A 23,485-nucleotide genomic window follows, 5' to 3' on the forward strand; every position below is an offset into this window, starting at 1 on the left:
CTATTCTGCAGCACCTCCATGTGTCCACGATTCATCACTACACCCCCCTGTCTGAGTTTGGCGAGTGCCCCTGTTGGCCAAGAAAAATAAACCCTGCCACTGACTGCAGCATCTCAGTAATGTGCACTGCAGGCTCAGCCAGATGTTAATTAATCATAGCTATGGCAACTAGCGAGGTGGTAATGCATTTGTATTTGAGTTTGTGCGTGTGTGTCTTTTCCTGACGTAGATATTGTGGTTAAATAGCCTAGCAGTGAGCTTTTAAGTGGTAATTAGTCTCAGCTGTTGCCATGGTCACGGGAATGAGCCAGTGGAGGTGTGTGTGTGTGTGTGTGTCACAGGAGGCAGTGTGACAAATAGAGAACAAGAGCATCTTATGCCTCCTCATAAAGATGCTGAGTTAGGATGTGATGTGTTCACAGCAGTCCCTCCAGTTTGTGGTTTACATACACAGATTAAAATCATTCATAAGGACTGCCAGGAGTCACAGTGACACAGTCAGCCTTAGTTTCCATGGGAAGGCATTTCAGTTTGAACGCGAATTCAATGTGAATCAGCTGACTGTTTGTTCATGTGTTGCTTATGAGGAGCAGAACAAAAGGCAGAAGACAAAAAAAGCGCTGCCATTTAAAGCTACAGTTGCTTTTTTATTTGATTTGCAGCATCATGTAGCTCACCATTTCCTGCTTTTATCTACAGTAAATTGCTGTATTTAATTACTGGGGAGTGGGGGTGGGGGTGGGTCTGAATTAGAAGTGATGGCACTGCAAAAACTAATTTGTGAGTGAAAGATAAGACCTAAAGAAGAAGTGGGAGCAAAAAATCGCTTAGAAACGGTGAGTCACATACATTTAATCCGCTAAAGATAGATACAGGACTCACACACTGTATAGCACCTGACAAAATGACACTCTCATTTAACATCTCTGCCTCTCTGCTGTCTTTCTGTCAGCAGAGTGTGAGGTATGTGCGCACATCAATGTCTGTGTGTGGGATGTAATTCCTATCACACTGTTTGAACCAAGGGCAGGGCTTCAACCTCAGACAGGAAAAATCACAGCAAAGTCAAACCTGGGAGTACGCTTTTCTCAGCTTGGGAAAAATTCAATGACTGCACTGAAAGTGTAACAGCTGGAAAATCACACAGAAGAAAAATGTAGGAAATAACTCATCTGTCCACACTGGGTTTTGTGCCTCTTATAAGCTGTGCATCTCTGTCTGTATCCCTTGGATACAACACAGTTTAGCAAAGCTGGAGACATATAGTGTGAGGGATTTGTTTGATGTCTGGGGTTTATTAAGGCAGTATTTGTGTGATCTTTAGAAAACATCTCAAATGCCTGTCTGTTTTGTAATTAAAGCTTTTAAAAAACATTTTTGCTACATTTTTCTTGTTGGTTTCTTTTACAGCGGTGATGCTGGTAAACCTCGCTCCATAAAAGCACAATAGACAGGGCATCTAACTGATGCAAATTTGCAGCTTCCACCCATGCTTAGTCAGACAGACATCTTTTAATACATAATAGATTAAGCTACTATTTAGGACTTCTTTTTCTTTCTTTCTAAAATGTCCATTTGCATCCACAATGTGCACGTGTGCATGTATTTACAGTTTACGAGTGCACAAATAAAGCTTTTCTGTGGTTTGGAGGATGGAAAAGAACTTTAGTGTATTGAAACAGTCCATCTGGTTCCCTCACTGGGACACTGGGACACTGTTTCATCCAGCATGACATTTTCTAATCCAAATCATGTTTTATGCATGCCTCTGATGGCCACTGAACAATGAGATAGAAGGACTTATGTTGATACAAGAACTGTGTATGTATGTTTGTGTGTGTGTGTGTCCCACATGCTGATTCCCCGGTGTGTATCCAGTTTTACACTTCCCTAGTTCTAAAGACGCAGAAGAACCAATACTAAAAATGTTGCAATTATAAATGTAACCAAATTATGAAATTGTGAATTTAGATTCCCCTACATTTTACATCTACGAGTAAAAAAAACCACTGCATTGTTCCCCTTCTATTGCTTTTGGGGAATCAATTGAAGGTGCATATTAGATTCAGTCACTGCTGGGCGCAAGCAGTTGTGCTCATTCACTTTTTATTCTTTTCATGTGTAAGCTCACACACAGTTTCTCACTGTGTTTCTGAAGCCGTGAGATTTACTTTTCAGTCACACTCACAAACACACACATAGTCTCTGTTTCTCTCTCCCCCTCTCTCCCTCAAAGATTTACAACACCCCTTAAAAGAAAGATGCCACTGTTTAGACAAAATGCCTCACAGCAACCTTCAGAGGCAAGCTTTTTTGGTTTTTAGCCGCTTGCTGTCGCTCTCGATTTCTTTGAATATCTGTAGGAGTAAAAAAAAGAAAAACCTGAGGAGTCTCCATCTACATCCATCTATAAATAATTATATCATCCAGCGAATTGCAGCTAAGCGTCAGGCTGCTGCTGATTCGTATCAGGCCTCGCTCGGCCTCTTGCAGACTCACTTTTCTCTCAGTTAGTTAACGCGTGTAGTCAGCTTTTCCGACAGTGTGTTCCACAGGAATTATCCAGCGGTTTTTACTAGATTTATTGTAAAATTGAACAATCAAATGTTATCTGATTATGACTGAGATTTTTTCTCAAGTACATGGAAGTAGCTTGATTATGCTATCCGCCCTCTTCCATGAGTGATAAGAGGGAACAAAAGGTTGTCTGCTTGCTTTCTTGCAATCTTTTGTTGGAGCGGTTTTCTATTATATGCACTAATAGAAATCAGTTTGTTGTAGAGCTGTTTTTCTTCTGCCAGTCATGCCTTCATGTGTAAATGCAGCATTGTCCTATTATTCAGAAGCTCTTGACAAAGAATGGTTGACAGTCAAGCATGGCTGAGCTTCCGCAGCCCTTTCTTTCTCTGCAACATCAAGTTGTACTTACTCACAAGATGTTGCACCATCCATTGAAGGCTTGTTATTCTACTGTTTTATCTTGCATAATCAAAGCTCTTAATCCTGATGCATACAGTTTTTTTAAGTTTACACCAACATATTGGCTACACAATCCCTTGGCTCTCAAAAATGTGGCAGCTCCCTTGTGTGATGACATAATGTGGATCCACTCAGTGACTCACTCCTTAGCTGAGGCCTAATTACCGCCTTCGGGGCCCTCGATTCAAGGCTGACTACGTCATGAAAGTCTCAAAAAGCTGCTGGAAAATATAGCTTTCTCTGGTCACAATCTGGAGGGCTACAAACGCTGCACAGCACAGCATTTTTTTTGTGTTTTTAATGGTGCATCAAACAGGTTTTTTGTGATAAGGTTATCAACCACTCCTGAACGGATCGCCTCTAAAGCTGGACAAAACCACGTCAGTTTATAAATAATGGAAACCAGGTGTGACCTCTGTAACATGCTGTTATGTAACAACTTGGAGAAATGATTTGCACAGTGAAAATTTAAAAGCATAAATTTGCCAAAATACTTGTCCACTGTTGGCAATCAACTATCACCTATGCTGTACATTCTACACATTCTTCCCAAATAAACTCATAAATTTCCAACTTTGGAAGTTGTACAGTGCACTAAACACTTTGTATTTTTGGGAGGATAGGAATGCAACTGCTATGGTTGTGTACTTTGGCGCCAGCGCAAGAACTTAAATCTCAAAAGTGCTGAAAACAGCCCGATTCTCTTGCATGTTAGCAGCAATGTCTTCACTGCATTCAGTGGTTCATGGAACTTGCATTTGAGCACTGTGCTTTTTGGTTGATTGTTTCTGTCACTCATCAGTTAACTTATGACCTGCACGGCTGATGATCAGGCTACTATATTATTAAGGCTGTGCACTTCGCAGCTGTGCTTCAGCCAGTCTGACGAAGGCAAGCAGATACAGGCCAGAGATCCATTTTCACATCAGTGTGCCTTCTATGCCAGGACCATTATTATAATTACTGATACTGTCTGGCCTCCTGTTACCAACAGAAAAATGCCTCTGGGAAGAACTCTGCACAAATTCTGGACTTAAAAAATTTAATTTAAAAAGAGGATCTTATCATTTGGTTTTTAATGCGGTAATGGTTGTAAAGCCAGGGGGAAAAGATGAGGAACATGATGGAAGAATGGATGGAAGAAGGAAAGAAAGAAAGAAAGACTGTTTGCTGTAGTCACTAGGAAAGTCAGGCCTCTCAGGACCAGCGCCAGACTTCAAAGTCTTCCTCTCAGCATCAAATATTTATCACAGTCCTGTGCTTACACCTGTTCCTTAGTGGGGTTACTTGTTTTATTTACTTCCACTTTTATCACACCAGCTGACTTGCAGGGAGCACACCATTAACCACGGAGTAAATTAACAGTTCAGTTTATTGACTGTCTTTGACATTTACCTCCTTACCAAGGCTTACAATGCAATGCCGGTTTGCCATACATTATAAATCTCTTGTGCTGTCGTTCTTGGACCCGAGGTGTATGTGAGTCAGTGCCTTGCTCGTGGGCTCAGACAGAGCTGTTCCATTACTGTGTTGTCTTTCCACCAAGATACTGTTACCAGGAAGATAATGCAGGCTGGCATTCATGGATATTTTCTTTCTTTCTTGAGAAACCTGTTATGGAAAGAGAGAAGGAAGAAGAAAGAAAAAGAGGAGAGGAGAAGGCAGAGAGGAAACTGGGAGCAACCGGGGACCAATGCAATTACAATAATTGTATTTTCAAATGAATTGCAAGACTCAAAACCCAGCGTCTTGTGGGCTGTGAGGAAAAACTACTACTACTCGCTCTTTTCTCTTTAAAAGAAAAAGACCTTGGAATGATGATTGTGTAATTTGCAGAAGAAACAGCATCAGCCTTACTGCCCAATTCAATATAATTCAAACAGGCAATGTTTCACCTGGTGGCTTGATATAGCAACATGTCACTGCTTTTCCAAGGCCAAATAACAAGCTTCCATGTTCAACAGGAAACCAGAATTCTCCTTTATATTCTCGGCCTTCATAAAAAACATACACAGATGTTTTGTCTACCATTTATTTAAACATTGTTTGTGGTTTCTGATGCTGTTGGAAACGACTACATAAGGGATTGATATGTGTGGAATTTTCTGAAAGCTGATATATTTTACTGTTTACTGAAACATAAACAACAGGCAAGGTGAACCACCTTTGCAACATGACATTTTGGAAAGGCCATACCATTGCAGAATATAATCAATCTTTTCATTGTGCTTTCAGTAAAGCAGCCGCAGTGTGCTTTGATGCTATTGGCTGTACAAGAGGATCAAATATGTACTTATTCATTTATTTGACTGACCGGTTGTATTTCAGACTTTCTGTCAGTTTTAGTTATATAAGGGCATGCTGTTAATACACATGCTGATTTCTGTCACCCCACTAACTAATGTTTCTTTACATGTAGAAACACAAAGAGTGAGAAATCATAAGCAGAATTCATGTTGTAATAACAAGCAGGGTGTTGTGTTTGAAGAATATTAAATCCAAGTCATTCATTTTTATTTTTCAAGGAGCCAAATTCTGTCAAAATTATTTTTAACGCATCTTTTGTCATGGACTTATTTCTCAGCTGGCTTTTTCCCCCTACCAGTATTCAGTGTGGTGTTTGTTTTTACTTGCAATGAATAATTGAGGGACGATGCTTGAAAGCCTTTAAAAGTAGCTGCGCTCTTTGTCTGTCTTTGAGTAACACTTTGCACAATAGTGAACTGGAGCTTGAGCATGTAACAAAGATCTTAGCCCTGCATCAGCCATAAGTTTGTGTGCGTCCCACTTCCTGGCTATTTAGGAGGGAGTCAGTAGAATGGTTTCATTTGTACCCACTGGAAATAGATATTCTCCCCCCCAAAAAATAATTTTCAGGATTGCTGCAGGTCATTTTCCACATGGCGTCTAAAAAGAAGATTTCTGCGTTTTCATACTAAACTCACTCCTGCACCAGGTTCGAAACAAGGAACCCCTTGGTTTAACTGTCTATCGATGGACTCCTGAATAACCCTGGGAGCACAGTGAGTGATGTGTGTTTGTGTGCTGACAGTGAGGGACTGCAGACGGAGGGCGGAAGCAGATGTGTGTGAGAGAGGTTCAGAGCTGTGGCACTATCACAGGGTGCCTTTGTCTGCCCGTAGAGAGTGTTGAATTAAAGGCTGTTAACACTAGTCTGCACAGTCATATGTTAATGCCTCTTACTCTGAAAGAATAAATAAATTATGGGCCAGAAAAAAAAAATCTGAATGCCTGCTTATCATGCCTCATACAACACAGATAGTGTGCAAGAAAGATACAGGGAGTCTGCGTAAAGAGAGAGCGAGAGAGACAGTATGTGTAGGGCTGCATTAGAACGAGGGGGTGGCACTGCACAAAAATAGCGCTAAAGGAACATCAAAGATGCAAGACAAAAGGGATTCTCTATAACCTTTCTTACTTTTTGCACCTTCGACTTTGCACTCACTGCGAGCGTAGGTGATGTTGCACGAGCGATAATGAGCGATAGATTGGGCAAAGAGGCAGAGATCGAGATTTGGACCGAGAATTAGGAGGGGAGGGGGGATTTAAAGGGAAAGAAACAGAGGGAGATTTAGATAGAGCCTACAGAGTAAGTGCGAGGGAAGAGAGCCAGCGCAGAGAAGGAGCAGAGGCAGCGGATGGGAGAAGAGAAGAGGAGAGGCATTGACTGGAAGCATACACATGGAAGAGAGAAGAAAACGGCTATTTCATGTGTTCACTGTGCATGACTGAAGAGTGCGGCTGTCTGACTGGATTGTTAGTCATCTGCTGCCCCACAACTAGAGGACGTACAAAAAGCACACAGGCAGGCTGGGAATATAGAGCTGTGTGCAGAGGATGAACAGGCGGTGTGGGCTCGCTGGCTGTGATCGCTGTCCTCAGACCCCATAGCCTCTTCCACTGGTGCTGTTGCAGGCCGTTAGCCTTGCAGTTAGACAGCAACAGTCATAAATACAGAATGAGCTCCAAGCACTCCTCCGACTGGATTCCCTACAGGTACTGTACCACATTCCTGAGAACACACAGAGGGGGCACAGTGTTCATCTTTTGAAGCATGTGTGATTATTTGAGCGGGTGTTCAGAGATCAGACTGATTAACAGTAACATTGAGCCGGTATGATGACAGAAAAGCATAGAGTAATGTTTTTTTTTTCTTTTTTTTTGTGCAGGGGTTTAATTTCTTTTTTTAATTTTTAGTTTAGGTGCCGAGTTGTTGAAGAATCACCAAAAAAAACAAACAAACAAACAAAAAAGAACAATCCCAAAATGTCAACTGCATCAACCTCTGATGATCTCATATTGTTTCACAACTGTCCATAATGTGATTCAGTGCTGTCTCTGATCAGTTTGGATCCTGTTTGATTGCTATGCATATCAAAGATAGAATCACGTTCACATTTGTACATTTATTAATGTCCACTTTTTTAATCACTGAGAAAGTTCCTCACGTGTAAATGTGCATGTTTTATGTCTCCTTTCTTCCTGCATGTGCCAGTATGAGCTTTACTGAGCCATGCTGGTGGTAGTCATGCCGTTTTGTAGCTCTAAATCTCCTGTTATAAAACATAAGCATTTCAAGTGTAGTACTAAAGCTGGTGGCTCCTTCCTCTAATTGAATGCCCATTGCCATGGTTTCCCTTGCTTGCTTTGAGACCATTGGCTTATGGTTGCTATAAGTTACGGTGGCAATCCGCAAATTTCAGAATGAGACTGCATCAGGACAACAGCAGGAAGCAACCTCTGTGGGTTTTATTTGGAATAAGATTCCAACTACTATGGCAAAGTTGAAACAAAAGCATTTAATGAAATGCAGTAAATGCACAGACTTAAATAGTTAGCCTAGCAGTGCAAATTACAACTATCTCTCCATGGCCTCCTTATCACTTGACCAGAAAAGCTGTTAACGAATGCTAGGCAGCAATATTAAATACTAACTAGATATTAACCAGTAAAAGTATCCATTTCAGTAACAGCACTTGTATATACTATTTGAAAGAGGTCATGCCAGTGAGCAGAATTTTGATTTCATCTCATGAAGCTGACATTAAAAATACATGGGCCTCTTTGCAGGGAGGGTTGGATACAGCAGCACTCTGTAGATCTGTTAGTTAAAGGTATACAGCGCACAGAAAGCAAGTAAATCAAGGAAACATGCTGCTCAAACATCCACATAGAATTGGTGATGCTTAATTTGTTCTTCTCTGTGTATGAATTATTCATCAAATCAGGATTGTCGTTTTTTTCCTCTCATGTGGGAATGAAGAAATTATGTTGTCAAAAATCTGTTAATGGTCCGATTCTATTTTTTTTACATGACCTTTTCAAAAATAACCAATTTAGTAGAGCAAGACATGGTGTCCTATACCACAAAAGTACTTAAAAGCTTTATTATTTACATTCCCACCTGCAAGGTCAATCTACATCTGCACAACGCTAATGAGATTCATTTTCCAGAATTTCTTGCATTTCACCATGCAAATGACAAAAATAATCTTGCTTTTGTGTCTCCATAATGGATTGCCTGTAGTGTTGCACACTGCTGCTGCAGATTCATCAGCCAATTACTGTCACATATTTTAAACCTGATGATGCATGCAAAACTATTTTAAAAATATGAGGGTCTCATAACTTCTATTCTGTTCTCCATCCAGTCCTACATTCAACAGCAGCTAAGGCGTCATTCAGTTTATATTTTTTTTAAAAAAAGACTGAAAATAGGCAAGCTATTGTTTCAACGAAAATCAGAATCCTGGGCAATGTAGCATGGTATGTTGGTACAGATGATTTGAACCCAGCTGATTTATTGGCAGCCGATATTATCTTGCCACTCTATCAGTATTGACATGTTTAATGGTTAATAAATGAAAAGAAGAAGAAAGACCCTTCAAACATGTAATGAGTGTTTACATTGCATTGTCTGTTCACCAGAGTGCACTCTGCAACTTGCCCGTTTGCTACAACTGATCCGAGCAGAGCCTAAAGGAGTAAATAAATAACTACAAATGACAAATGTTAGAGAAATCTGTTTATGTTTTGTGCATCTGAAAGAAAAAAAATATTGTCTCGATATATCAGAATGTTTGATTTGGAAATCACCAGATATCTGTATTGATATTGGTCTCAAAAATCCTGTATTGGTCGGGCTCGACAGATGATTTCGGCACTACTTCCACAATGTTAGCAACAGTACTTTACAGCATAAATATGTAAATATCATACATTTGATTTCAGACACAATTAATTCTGATGAATCTAGATTTTCTTTATTCATCAGATGGAGCTAAGGTGCCTTTTTCCACCTTAGTATTGAATCAGTCCAGCAGCCAGTCTATCGGTTTAAAAACCACAATAAAAATACTGAATTTATATGGCAACAAAGACTTTGCAAACTTGCATGCAAGTATTCAGGGATAAGCTTTTCATTTCTTTTCAAGAATTGCTGAGGTGCTTTTTTTGCACCTTAGTTTTAAATGATATTTTATAGGTTTTGTAGAGGTGATTTATTGCAATGGATAGACCCGGATGTCAGTGCTTTACCTGGTCAGTATACACTACAGAGGTGTGTTAAAGAATGACCAGGCTCTCCACATAATAATGAGCTGTTTGACCTGCACTACAAAAGCACGTGTCCGTGCCATTATCTTTCAGTCTGATGCCTATTCACACTTGATCAATAGACATGGAGTGCTTTGTTTGTCTGCATGTCTGACAGCGTGTGGGAGGTAAATACTTTTTTATTGCATCTGTGTGGGCATTTGTCATCAAACTAGAGTCGGTGGCACAGCGCTATCAGTTTATTGAATGATTTTACATGGTCCACATTCAAGACTCCACTGACATAATTCTGACACATGAATGAAGCGTGTAAAAAGGTAAAAAGGTTCATCAACCATGCTCATAAAGGAACATTAGTTTATGCTCAATTACTCTATTGTACCTTCATGCAGCCAGTCATAGTGGGTGATGGAAAGAATTTTGTTGAAGTTGCTGGTAAGCAATCTGAGAGATTGGTTAGGGAAAAAACGAGACGAAAGATTTAAACTGAAATACAGGATTGCAATTGCTTTTAAATGTTGTAACTAAAAATAGTTTCTACTGAAGAAGAGATCAACCAAATTATGCAAATATACGTGCCTCATCATTAGTTGTGTGTCAGGAAAACTGGACATTTTAAAAATGTACAATTAAAAATGAAAAAATTGCGATATGTAGTCAGAATGTGGGTAATGTTACTGTCACAGTAGGGAAAATAGTGGTGCAGACCTCGACAAGAACCAAATTATTGGGACCGTGTGCAATGAATGATGATTCAAAGATGGGTGGGAACCTCATAGATTTGCAAACTGACTCAGATTAATTGTAATGTGTTGTAGTGTTTGCAATCTGTGCTTATAAATGGGAAGCCAGTTATTTACAAACCTTCAAATCTGTCTGAGAGTGATTGCAGCCAGTTTGTGTCAGACATGTTTAGAGAGAGGTTGTTTCCCACCAGGGGACGTGCACAATTGCCTTGCAATGGAAAGTGGTCGTCCAGACGTTGAGGGTGTTGCACACTCAAAAAATGCAAACAGATTCAGTGTAGTCACAGAGCAACAACAGATTTTTTCTTTCCCTTTTTAGTATTATTAAAGACATTAGAGACATTTCGAGGAATTTTGAAACACAGTATTGACTGTTATCGCAAGGCCAGAGTGTAATCGAAAGCTCCAGCAAAACTTTACTTCTTCTTGATCAAAAATGTCAATCAGAAAGACACTGATTTTGTGTAACCTTTCAACAGAAACAAACTTTATAACCATGTAATGATAGTCGTAGTCATACTTTGAAAAATGCTGCGGGGTCATTTCTTTGCCTGTTCCTGCTACAGGGTCTCCAGGTTAGGAGAGATTAAAAGGAAGCTTGAATAAAGTGACAGAAGAAGTATGTTTTTATTTTTATAACACAAAGCGATTTCAATCACAAGAGTGGAACGCCAAATCTGAGCTTTGATTCATCAAACATCAGAAGCACATTTTTCTCTCTATCCTTCATCATCTTCTCTTCTACTCTTCTACTTTAGCTCATTCTCTCAAGCTGTGCTGCAGGAAATCTCAGATTGCCCTTGAATTAGGAGCCGTGGATGTTTGTTAGAGGTCTCTTAGACGCCCGTCCAAGAGCTGAAGGAACAATCAGTGAGCCTGTGGTCAGTGATTAAAAGCTCTTGTGGTAAAAAAAAATAAAATAAATAAATAAAAAGTAGATTTAGCTAATCACTGGTGCTGAATGAATCCCGTAGCTTTGTTAGTAGGAGCTACTATTTTATTTACTTTAATAAATTATTGGTATTGGAGAGTATTGGAGAGCAGAGGAAAAGGAAGCACAGCAGGAGTAACAAGTGAACTTGAGTGGGGTTTGATCTTCTCCAGCAGTACGTATGAAGTCCTGATGCCTGTCTAAAATTTGTCTCAAATTTGCACAGTGTTAAAAATGTGTGATTAAAAAAATCATCCTGTCGCTGTCTTGGAGAAAAACGTTTTACAAGAGCACAAATGAAAGGAAAGGTCAAACAGAATTTAAGTGCTGTTGGCTGGCTACGAGAAACAATGTTTAACAATGTTACTGAGAAATACTGGCATCTGTCAAATTATAACTTTGTTTGTAGAACACAAATTGTCACAAATACATTCATAATTGGATCTGTTGTCATTTTGCTTTTCTTGATCTGTAGTTGTTTACTCTAGTTACATAGTGCTTTATGTAACAGGCGGATGGACGGACTACAACACCGACACAAGCATTGCGGGTTGCTTTAAATTAAAAGCTGTCGAATCATAAACAGGCAGTCTACAGTTAATTGCTGTATAAATGCTAAGTTTATGACTTGAATTATAAAACATGCAACTACATGTCCCTCGCAAAAGGAAAGCCTTTTTTTTATTAGCTTTATCTAAAAAAAAAATGCACTGTCACGTCATGTGGACTTAATTTCAAAGAATCATCAGATTAAAAAAACAACAACTAATGGACATATTTTAAAATATGTGGCTGAATAGAAAGTTTTACATTGCATCTTCCTCCAGACCCATGGCATACGTCCATACGATAGTCAAATAGCTCTTCTATTCTGAAGCTCTCCCAAAGGACCAAGCTCCTCACTCTATCTCTAAGGCTGAGCCCAGTCTCTCTATGGCGGCAGCTGATTTCTGCCACTTGTATCTGCATTCTCATCCTTTCACTCACTACTTTAAAGCTTGTAAATATAGGTGAGCGTGGGAACGTATATCGATCCAGATACTGGCAGCTTCACTTTCAGCTTGAGGCTCGTTTTTCACCCTCAACAGACCACATCATTGCTGATGGCACACTAATCTGTCTGTTCTGGTTACACGAGACATGAAAACTAGCTGTTTTCATTAGGAACATTAGGAACCTTAACCAAGAAGTTCGTAGACCTCCTTTTGGCTGCAGTTATAATTTCAAATTTACAAACCTGGATCATTGTTCGATTTAACAGAGAGCATCAGTGAGCTTCTATCTTCAGGTTTCTTTACAGATGTGGAGTGCTGTGTAAATCTGGCCTTTGGTTGTAAGTTTCACAACAGAGTTATGCTAAGAGAACTTGGAGTTTTCTTTAAGTACTCCATTTTACTCAATTCATTCTATGCTGTCAGCCTCTCTAAGCCTTCTGTGGAGAAGTAGAGCATCTCAATGCTGCCAGCCCAATGCTGCATCTAAGGAATGGTGTTAGCCAGAACATAAATCCTGTTGGTTAAACTGTTGGGTCCTTGTTTACCTCACAGACCAAGGATATCTGTGATCAGTTACAAGTTTGTTTCTATAGTCATAAATCTAGGAAAATATATATTTATAGTTGGTCTTTGTCTGGATGTCTGTACAACCTCTCTTGTGTCTCTTAGGTCATGTTTTGGAATTGTTAATCTGTTAAGGATTTTTGCACCTTGTGGAGTTTGGCTTCCTGCCTTAGTTCTACATTCAGCTGCATTTTTCCTGAACGTTGACAAGAAACTAACTGCAAATGGTCACAGACTTCATCCCCATCTTAGAAGCAACCATTTCAAAGGCAACAAACTCAAAAGTTATTCGCACAATTTTGATTGTGCCGTGGCTTCCAACCATTAGCGTGACTGTAGCATAAACAGTGCAACAGTTTGAAGTGTCAAAGCAAAGATCTGAATAGTTTCATAAAAGAGTTCAGCTTTAAAGTAAAGAATATAAAGTAAACTTGTTAAGTAGATTTCTTAACAAAAGCTTCCACTTTGTTTTAATGGGCCTTGAACATTGATCTTCAGGGAAAACTGCAATACAAAATATCCATTTAAAATCTAATTTACAGCACAACAAATTTCTGATATTGATCATTTTTGCTACTGACAATAAGGGAGAGGAATAGGAAAGTGATGACTTGCAAGTAACCTCATTCTTCTCTATCTCCACAGTATTGCGTAACCTCCTCATACTTGTGTAACAATGCTCTCCACATTTTAACTAGCCCTCCTCCTTTTTTTCCCCTCCCTAAATGTCGAGTATAATCATGATAAGTGTCACTTAGTGTATTAGCTCATTAATAGCATTTGAATCGGTTTTGTTTCCGATTACTAAAGTAATACACATTGTTCAAATAAACATTGTCTTCCCTAACGTAATTATTACCTGGCAATTATTTTTTCTACTTTTGGTCAGTCATTACTTTAAGCTCTAAATCATGATGTGTATTGCCAACTGTTCGTAGTATGAAATGTTATTAGGCTGATTAGCAAAGACTAATCGGAAGCTTCAGTCCTCTTATCATCTTATCAACAGTCTTTTCATTTTACACCCTTGATTGTGATTGAAGTGGGTTATTTAAAGATGAGTAAGTGGTTATTGGAGTATTGGTGGTGGATATAATATTAATAAGGTTTATGTCCATCCATCCTCTTCCAATTCTCTTTATCGGGGCTGTGGAGTCAGGGCGTAGAAAGGTTTATATATTTGCAGACAAAGTGATCGTGCATATTCTTTAATCTAAAATTAACAATGCAGGCGTGTATTTTGTGCTTTAGAACGACACAATATCCCAGGGTGCCCATGCTATGCTGACCTTTAGGCATTTGCAGATGGCAGTATGTCATTATGTCACGTCAAATATTGCTCAAGTGAACAGTGGCGTTCGTGCAGACAGAGATACAGTATACGCCGGCGCTGCTGAGGATAGCTGACTGTTCAGCAAAGCATGCTCAGAGAATCGTTGGTGCAGGACGAGGTCAGGCGAGTGTGTAGGTTATTGTGTGGTGTGTTCTTGCAGTGAGCTCGTGTGACTTCCTTTTGTCCTTAGGGTCTATTTGCATTGCATCAGATACCAAATTCGTTGCAAAGGACACAGGAATGCTTTTGAGAGATATAAAACATTTCAGTGAGCATGGGGATAACAGCATCCTCTAAAAGACCAACACAATACCCTGGTGAAAGGCTCATCTACTAATTGGACTGTGACTAAAATACTGTAGCTAATAGGGAGACTTCTTTATCTAGTTTGTGGTGATACAGGCAACACAAAGCCTTTCACTTTATTGAAGTCATTTAGTAGATTCTATTAGTGTCCAGCTTCTGGATTGCCAGAAGCTATGGACGGCAGACAGATGCAGCAAGAGACGTTTCAGTGATTGTCTCCACTGTGAACAATGTGGTCAGTGTACCGGTGACTGCCTTATGTTACCTTTAAGGGTCAACTGGTAAACATGTAATGCTGGATCTGAAGCAATTTCTGTTTCAGTTTTATTGATGTAGCAGAAAAATCATCAATATGCACCAAACAGCCTTTAAAACCCATCATCCTTAACTCGTCTGTTTTTGCTTTTCTTGTGGCAGACGTTCCTCTCCATTTGCTCAAGGATACAGTTCCTTAAGTGTTCTTAAGTTTGAGCCATGGATTCAACAAATATCCACAGAAATGTTGTTTGCTTCAGTAGCACTTAATCTTTGTTGACTGAGCGGAGTAGCTGTGTGTATGTGCGTTCAGTCGCTCAAGCTGTGTTATGCTTCCTCGTCACAAAACATTTAAAGCTCTGCTACTGCTAATTAATTTATGGAGATTATATTGGACTTTTGCCATTTATATTCTGTCCATTGCTAGGAAAATCAAAATGCATCATCAACATCACTTTGAACAATATTCAAATGACACCTCTGTTTATGTTTCTGCTGTATTCGCTGAGAGACAGCGACAGCTTTCTAATAACTCCCCTGACAGTTATTATTGTATGGAACCTTTTTGAAAAGTGATTTAAGTGCTTAGTATGCTGTTATTTAACTGCTGCATAGTGTATCATGATAAACCACCCAGAGGATATAAGTATCTTTATCTAAAATGCTATGACACTGTTAACTCAGCAGTGCCATCTCCTTTATACTCGTTTTGCTGACGGGTGCATTGTTACTATGCTTTGTATCTGAAATATTGTTTTTATGTACTCTACACATTCTCATTTGGGCCGTGTCCATATTCGGTATCTGCAGTTCTGTGAAAAAGAAAGATTTCACAGTACTCTATCCAGTTCTGTGAAACATTAAGTACACTGCATGATTTAGTAGCTTGTAGACACCTTTGGCAGCGGTTACTTGAAGTAATTGTTTTGTGTTTGACTTTATCAGTCTCTCTCATGATTGTGGAGGAATTCTTTCCCACTCTTCTTTCTATCATAGCTTCACTTAATTGGCATTTAAAGATATTTCTTTATGCATGGCTGTCTTAAGGTCTGACCACAGCATTTTAATCGGGGGCTGGACTTTGACTGGAACATTGTATCACCTTGATTCTTTTCTTTTTTAGCCATTCTGTTGTAGATGTACTTCAGTGCTTGGGGCATTATCCTGTTAGATGGCCTAATTTGGGCCAAGCTTTTGTTATTGGACAGATGGCCTCACATTTGACTTTAGAATATTTTGTTACACAGAGCAATTCATGGTCAACTCAATGACTGAAAAGGTGCCCAGACCCTGTGGCTGCAAAACAAGCTCAATATCCGAGTATTGCTAAAACCTCTTCTTTAAGAGGTGCTTGAAGTTGCTGATGACCAATTAATCAAATGTATTTGATTAGCAGAGTATACTTAGTTTTTCCTAAGTCCTGTCAAAGCTTTCTTTTCCATGTGACTGTAAATGAATGCAGTTTTCAATAACAAAAAATGTATGCATTATTTTTGGATCCTTCTCTGGTAAATGGTGCCCAAAGCATAATAATTATTTACATGAATGATTAGATTTTACTTTTCAGAGAATAATTACTTCTATTATGTATTTTTATTGTGAAGAAGTAATCACAGCAGAGAGGATGATATAGCTCATGATGTGAAAACAAAATACCTCGAGGTAGAAACACATTCATTGTTTTGTGAAATTTGCGAGAAGCTTCATTAACATATAGTGTTTTATTAGGTAACAAGCTAAGAATTTAAGATTTCATGTATTTAATGTTCTTCGCAATTCCAGGGAAACAATTTAATTGACTTAAGTAATGTCATTATTCTATTACAGATATAACAAAGAGCTGAAGAGCAGTTTAACCTAATCACTCCTCTTTCTTTGCTCTTTCTTAAAGCACTTTAGATGATGAGGGCACCAACCTCCGCCAGCAGAAACTGGACAGACAGGTAAGACTTTTGTTCTTTTTACTGTACTGATAAAAGAGTCACACAAAGGCTAAATCAATTACGGGAGGGCAATTTTTCGTGACACTAACTTCTGCTGCTGCATCAAGGGACCACAAATAGCCAGCTAGAACTTCTTATTTCTCTAAGTGGTATTCTATTAGTTCTCCCTTGTTGGTACCAGGTTGGGCCCAGTTTTGACCGACTTGAACAAGGTGCTGGAAACATTCCTCAAAGATTTTGGTCTATACTGATATGAGAGCGTCACATAGTTGCTGAAGATTTATCAACTGCACATCCATGATGTGACTCTCCCGTTCCACCACATCCCAAAGGTGTGCTGTTGAACTCTGAATACAGTGAACTCATTGTCGTGTTCAAGAAACCAATCTGAGATGATATGAGCTTTGTGCCAGAACACGGGTACACTGTGGACATAAAGTGAGGGACATATGTAAACCCCAGAGATGGTTGTGTAGGAAAGTCCCACTAAATCAGCATTTAGTGAAATACTCAGAGTAGACCTTTCAGGCACAAGCAGCCATGATAAGTTCAGTCATTTTAATCCCGTTTTCCCCCATTCTGATGCTTTGTTTGAACTTAACTTTCTTTTAATGCACGGTGCTTTAAGTGCAATATAGATTCTGTGCAGTTTTATACATGCAAACTCTTTAGCTGTACCTCATAAACACTACACAAGGAAAGTTACATCAGCACAAACTGTGTGCAGTGTGTATTTGTTTAGTAAGAGGAAAAATGTATAATTATGTTTTCATACTTGGCCTTAATGTGCTTCTGACGTTGTTTTATACAGCTAGAATTGCAGATAATAGATTACACAAATTAGATAACCAGTTGGTCCATTCATCACCAAGAATATTAAATTAGCGACATTAATTTCACAAACTAGGGGGTTTCCACATTTTCTTCATAAGGCTGCGGGTCAGTGACAGACGCGAACATGCTGAGTGTACTATAATGTTAAATGGAAAAAGTTTAAAGTTTCAAAAATCTAATGTGCCAAACAGCAAAATAAAAAAAAACATCATCATCGAAAGCCCTAAGTATACTAATTCTAAATTACATGATTCGAAGTTTTCTGCAGCAATTGCTCTCTTGTTCTGTACCAGTGTCGCCCTTTGTTGTTTTTTCCCCCACCAGTTGTTCTGTGATAATGTCTCTGACCGAAGTAGGTCAGTTCTGTACAGAAGAAAAAAGAAATGACACATCAAATGCACCCTTTTATGTGAGCGCGCACACAGCCTGAAGCAGAAAGCCTGGGTTAACATAGAAAGTTGATAACCACCTTTGTGATACCCATTATCTCTCACTGGGGTTTTAGGTTTTGTTAGCCAGCTCACTCAAAGAACTTACTTCGCAGCACGGCCCTCGGGATCCTTAAGTCAAAGTGATGTTTGGCCATTTCACACTCTGCTAACTAATACTGCCGTTGCCATTGTTTGTTGTCAGCAGCACTGTATCCAAACAAAACAAACACTCAGGCTGCAGTCGAAGCATTTTCAGCTCTTATCTATGCGTAGTGCAGTCTGCTGCTTCTGACGTCCTGCTGTTTTCCTGAAGTGGATAATGTAAGTGGAGTGCTTCAAACGGGTTCTCGTTCCGTTGTCAGAGCAGCAAAAGCTTGCGGAAGCTTGTCATAGTTCATCAGTGGGTATAAGGTTTTATGTGTTCTGATTCATTCTGAAGTAAACTGCTTTTTATTCATGCGTGACTAAATGAATGAATGAATGAATAAAGAATACAATTCTTAATGTCACTCAGTTGAGGGCTTCAGGCACGTAAGCATCATTAAACAAATTGTTATTGATTGAAACATCGTATAGAGGCTGTCTAGAATCTCATTTATCCAGGGAAGGAGAAGATTTCTGGATTTGTTTTTGGTCCTTGCTTTTTGCCTCTCATGCTAGAGGCTTTCTCAGTGCCTGCAGCTGGTGTGCAGCTCCAGGTATTCATTTAAGGCTACCAGCGAGTTATCGTTCGCACAAAATTCACACAAAGGAGCGTTGCCAGGACTGTTTTGTAATTTGCTGACAGGCGTTGTTGTAAATCACATTTCCTGTTTAGAGATGGTATTTCCATTTTAACACAGATGGCTTTTTTCCCCTCTCCTCTCTCAAACCATGGCTGTCCAAATTGTGTACATTGCTGCTCTCAGGAGAGTGCCCCCAATCCTTTTGATGCAGGTGTTCGCTGTATATATTTCTGTGCACCCTTTGCCGCATTAGGCTGCATATATAACATTGCTCAGGTTGTGTTTAAGTGTTTTATCCTCTAGGCGTGTGTCTCAGGAACTTCAGTTGGGAGAAAAGCCTTTTAAGTTACTCAAACACTCTAGCCACAAGCAGAATGACAATGTTGTTATGCCCGCTTTTTTCTTCTTTTTTGATGTTGTTGTGTTGTTTTTCCATAAATCTCTTTGACTTGATGTTCTTTGACTTAATGAAGGCCCAGATGGGATAGCCACAGGTTTTAAGTGCTTTCTTCAGACGTCTGTGCTCCTTTGTTCCCTGTGCCTCTCCAGTTCTAGGGAACTGTGGCAGTCCAAGTAGGTGCTGGTCTGTGTGTGTAGGTTTTTGGTAAACAATAAAAAATATGAACTAAAATAAGCAATTTGTTTTACCTGACATCCTCCCCTGTGAACTTCATATTGCAGTAACAGTGAACTGATAATTCTGCAACGGCTTCTACTTAAGTTTAGATTCTGACCCATGCTTTCCCCATGTAGCGATTACAATGGCTGATACTAGAGAAGCCTTGGCATGTCCATGCTTTTATCTGTAGAAACTAATTTTTCATAGGTGGTTGTAAAGCAGAGTTCAAACAGATCTCATCATGGATAACGAGCAGAAACGAGTAGTTAACAAGCAGAACCCGCCGCATAAGGAATACGCAACGCTCCTTTGAGGACAGACACACACAGGTGAAAGAAGTCTGTGTGATGTCAGATTGCTCCGATATGGGAATAAAGCACCTAAGGTCTGCCTGTATTTCAGTAATTTTCAGCAATTTTGAAGTCACCTAAAGTGAACTATAGCCTGCTGTGCACTACATGAGAAAAAAAAGAAAAAGCCGGCATGCTGGGGGCATATTAGGGGAAGAGATAGAAGCATGCACAATATTGTGTTTTTCAAACCTTTTATACTAAAATTTGTTAAGTGCTTTATCCACAGGTGAGACCATTAATCATTAAATAAATTCACTGTGTAAAATGTCTCTGCTAGCTTAACCACCACTGCCTTGGAAAAGAAGTGAGCTTTGCAGGACACAGCGCTCCACTGCTCTGCAGTCTGAAGTTTCCACTAATAGAAACCTTTTTAATATTTGATGAGCTCTGGTTTGAAGACTTGCATAGAGCTGACAGTTGGGCCAAATGAATAGCTTTATTCAGCCTCTGGTCATACTGATTTAGGCAGCACATTGTTAGATATCCAGCACTGATCTTTCTATGCTCTTTTATCATCTCTGTCATATCTGCCAAGTACTGTAAAAGGGAATAAAGGTATATATTTCTGTCTGTGGTGCTCTTAATCAGCAGCTGAATCTTTACAAAACCGCCAACTGAGGTAATTTTGATTTATATTTCAGTAGCAAGGACCTCAACTTTAAATGTCGATGGCAAATGTTTTTGTTTATGAAGCAACAGGCTAGGCCAGAGGCTGTGGTTTGAGGAAGGCCTCATCGAGCTCCCAGGCCTGGCATATCTCTGATGACTTCGAATGAGGTTGACAACCAGAGAAAATGCAGAGGGAGGGTGGGTCGTAGAAATGAGAACAAATGGATGTGTGGCACAAGTAGACATTTATAGACGTATGGCCGGAAGAGGAGTGTTTGGAGTTGTGGTCCAGCTCCTGAAATTCAGATAAATTATCTCACTACAAATTCGATATGGCAATAATAGCTCTTACTGAATCACTGGCGCCAATATTGATATGTCTATGTGCCTACTCTAAATGGATTTCCCTCGCCAATTGAAATCACTACTTAATGACTCCTTGTGGTGGTGCTTATTAAATGAATGAGGATAAAGTAAACGGAAGTAACTGGTAAAAAAAAAGGAAAGATGATGCTCAGCAGGGAAAATGGCGGAAAGCGGAGAAAGAAAATGAAAGCTAATGAATTGAAATGGCGCATTGTTAAATTTCACTAATAATGATGACGCAAACACATTGAGACCATGATGGACTGACAAAACATATCATTTCTGCTTTTTGCCTTCGGAGAGGTTCTTTTTTCTTGACACCAATTTAATAATGAATTGCAAATGATAATCTTCTACTGAAACGATTATCTACCACTTTCAGACATGGCATGCTGGTACTCAGTCACGGTAAACATGGCGACATTTGGTCTCTAATGTCATTACTTCAGTGTAGATCAGTAAAGATAGTGACTTTTTCTATTTGTTGAAACTCTACCTTTATTTTTCCATTTGCTTGAAATGTCAGCGAGCACTCCTTGAACAGAAGCAGAAGAAGAAGAGGCAAGAGCCCCTGATGGTCCAGTCTAATGTGGATGGGAGATCACGGACCCGTCGGACCAAGCAAAGTGAGGAACAGGCTCCACTGGTGGAATCCTACCTCAGCAGCAACAGCAGCACTATCTACCATGGTAAAGCTTGCACTCCTCTCTGGCTGTGTTGATTAAGAAAGCTTAAACAGAGAATTAAAGAAAAACATCAGCTGAAGGAATAAAGAAGTCACACTGTTCATTTAATAAGTCTTTCTTATTTATAAAGAGTATTTGTTCTTCCTGGCATCCCAATTAGAACTATAAACCAGACATGAAACCATTTTTTAAATGATTAGTGTTGCATAGCTGTAAAATTTACAGCTTTAAATAAGACATCATGTAGAAGGAATACAACACACTGCATCATCTACTGCAGTGCTGCAAATCAAACCACACGAGCAGAAACTGTGTTCCCTTTCAGTCGATTCAAAGTACAACACATGTAATGTGGGATATCACAGCCCTGCAAGTCTTGGATGAAGACCTCTTCTGTCCACTGCTTTAAGGCACATGACTTGTGATGACATAGGTGCACGTGGGGCTGTACATATACACCGTGTTATCACATACACCCCTTATTTCTTACGTTCTTTACCTTGCCAAGAAAACCTCTGCTGAGTCGGGCTAGCTAGCTACTGCTAGTTAGCTCTGCTGTCTGTGGCTTGAAGTTAGCTTAACTGTGCCTGATTGTGTTAGCCTCCACTGGTCAGTTGGTGCATAGGCTGTCCACGGAGCACTAATTTTAAGTTTTCTTGTGCAGTAATTTTGCTTTGGATTTTGGTATGAGTAACCAAAACCAAAGCAAGTAAAGCAGAAATCTTCTGTTCACTACTGTCCGCAGGGGACAGTGGGGATTGTCCACGCTATAAGAATGTTTACTGAAACCAAAGCCTGTGCGTTTTGTCACCAAAGGTGCATGGGATTCCACCAGAGGAATAGCAACCTTATGGGCCCTTTTAAATTAATTAATTTTTAAATTAATTTTTGTGCTGCAGCTAGTTGGTCCATCATCTGGTCTGTCTATCATTTGGACGTTACATCCTCTTCAGTCGCTCGTTAAGCACTAAGGTGCTGATTGTCCGACTTGTCCTCTGATTAATGTATATTTATGTATGTACATATGTCCTATGCTGTGTGTGTTGTACTGAGTAAACCGACTGAAACAGAATGAGTAGATATGTTAAGAGGAACAAGGTACAACATAAGGTTGCCCCTTGCCTGGCTCACTGAAGAGCAGCTATTAAACTGAGGGATGACCATGACGAATCTAACTAGTGCTTGATTTTAAAACCAGAGGTGATCATGCTTTTGAGGTTGTAGCGCCCAAACTGTGGAACACCCTTCTGAAGTCAATCAGTTTGGCTCAGTCTGTTATTTGTTTTAAGCGAATGCTGAAACTCATTTTCATAGGTTAGGGTTTCCTTTATCCGTTCCCCTTTATTTCATTCATGTACACGTATCATCAGTGTGCAGCTTTTATTCGAACTTTGAAGCACTTTGTAACTTGATGTTTTGAAAAGTGCTATATAAATAAAGTTATTATGCAATACTTTATATTTTGTACCTAGTTACTCTCCTTCAGGGAACAGAAGTTATAGACATAACCATTTGTTATATCTGGGGCCGCTGAAGTCTTCTTATTTACACACAGAGGCCAGGCAGAGCATTTTTATTTATTTAATTATTTTTTGAGGGTCAGTTTCTGGGATTAAGGCCAAGAACTGTCAAATTTCCTGTAAAGAGAAGAGAAAGATGTTCTTCTGCCATATTCTTTTATTCTGATGCAAAAAAAGAGAACCATAACAATGCTATGGGAAAATGAATAAAAACATTCTAGCCTTCGTTCACAGTTAGCTCCACACTTTTTCTAAGCTGGAACCTCTGGACTGTAAACCTGCAGTGATTTTAGCTACAGATTTGCAGCCCAGTATTAGTCCCACATTGAGTAAAAAAATGATCTTACAGTCACTTACTGTACTTGTCAAAAATTGAACATTTTGATTGCAATAGGTTGCTGTGAAAAAGTATTTTCCACCTTCCTGATTTCTTATTCTATGGCATAGTTCTAGTGCACCACAAAAATGACCCAAAAACACATCGGCAAGTCCACCTCTGACTGACTAAAAAAAACAGATTAAGTTTTTTTCATGGCTTCAAAATTGATTGGGATGCTTTGGAATGACCTTAAACAGGCCATTCATGATGTAAAATGCTCCGGTGTGGCTCAATTTAAACAATTCTGTAGAAAGGATTGCTTCATATTCCTTCACATTGATGTGAACAACTTGTTTTCAGTTATAACAAATGCTTTGTTGCAGTTCTTGCTGTCA

At 39.4% G+C, this 23,485-nt stretch overlaps 1 protein-coding gene across 4 annotated transcripts in view; it reads left to right on the forward strand.

The window, feature by feature from the left end:
* The window catches only part of tub (TUB bipartite transcription factor), a 57,947-nt gene that overhangs the window by 20,347 nt on the left and 14,115 nt on the right, over window positions 1-23,485 (forward strand). For 2 of the 4 annotated variants that reach the window (XM_085158014.1, XM_085158022.1), the window contains exons 2-3: window positions 16,577-16,628; window positions 21,092-21,254. In XM_085158014.1, coding sequence (XP_085014140.1) covers window positions 16,577-16,628; window positions 21,092-21,254 — 215 coding nt within the window. Of the gene's footprint in view, window positions 1-2,632; window positions 6,997-16,576; window positions 16,629-21,091; window positions 21,255-23,485 lie in introns of those variants that run through there. The other 2 variants (XM_085158032.1, XM_085158042.1) reach the window with 2 other exon arrangements.

The sequence above is a fragment of the Neolamprologus multifasciatus genome, chromosome 1, assembly GCF_963576455.1.
Source record: "Neolamprologus multifasciatus chromosome 1, fNeoMul1.2, whole genome shotgun sequence".
Classification (NCBI taxonomy): Eukaryota; Metazoa; Chordata; class Actinopteri; order Cichliformes; family Cichlidae; genus Neolamprologus; species Neolamprologus multifasciatus.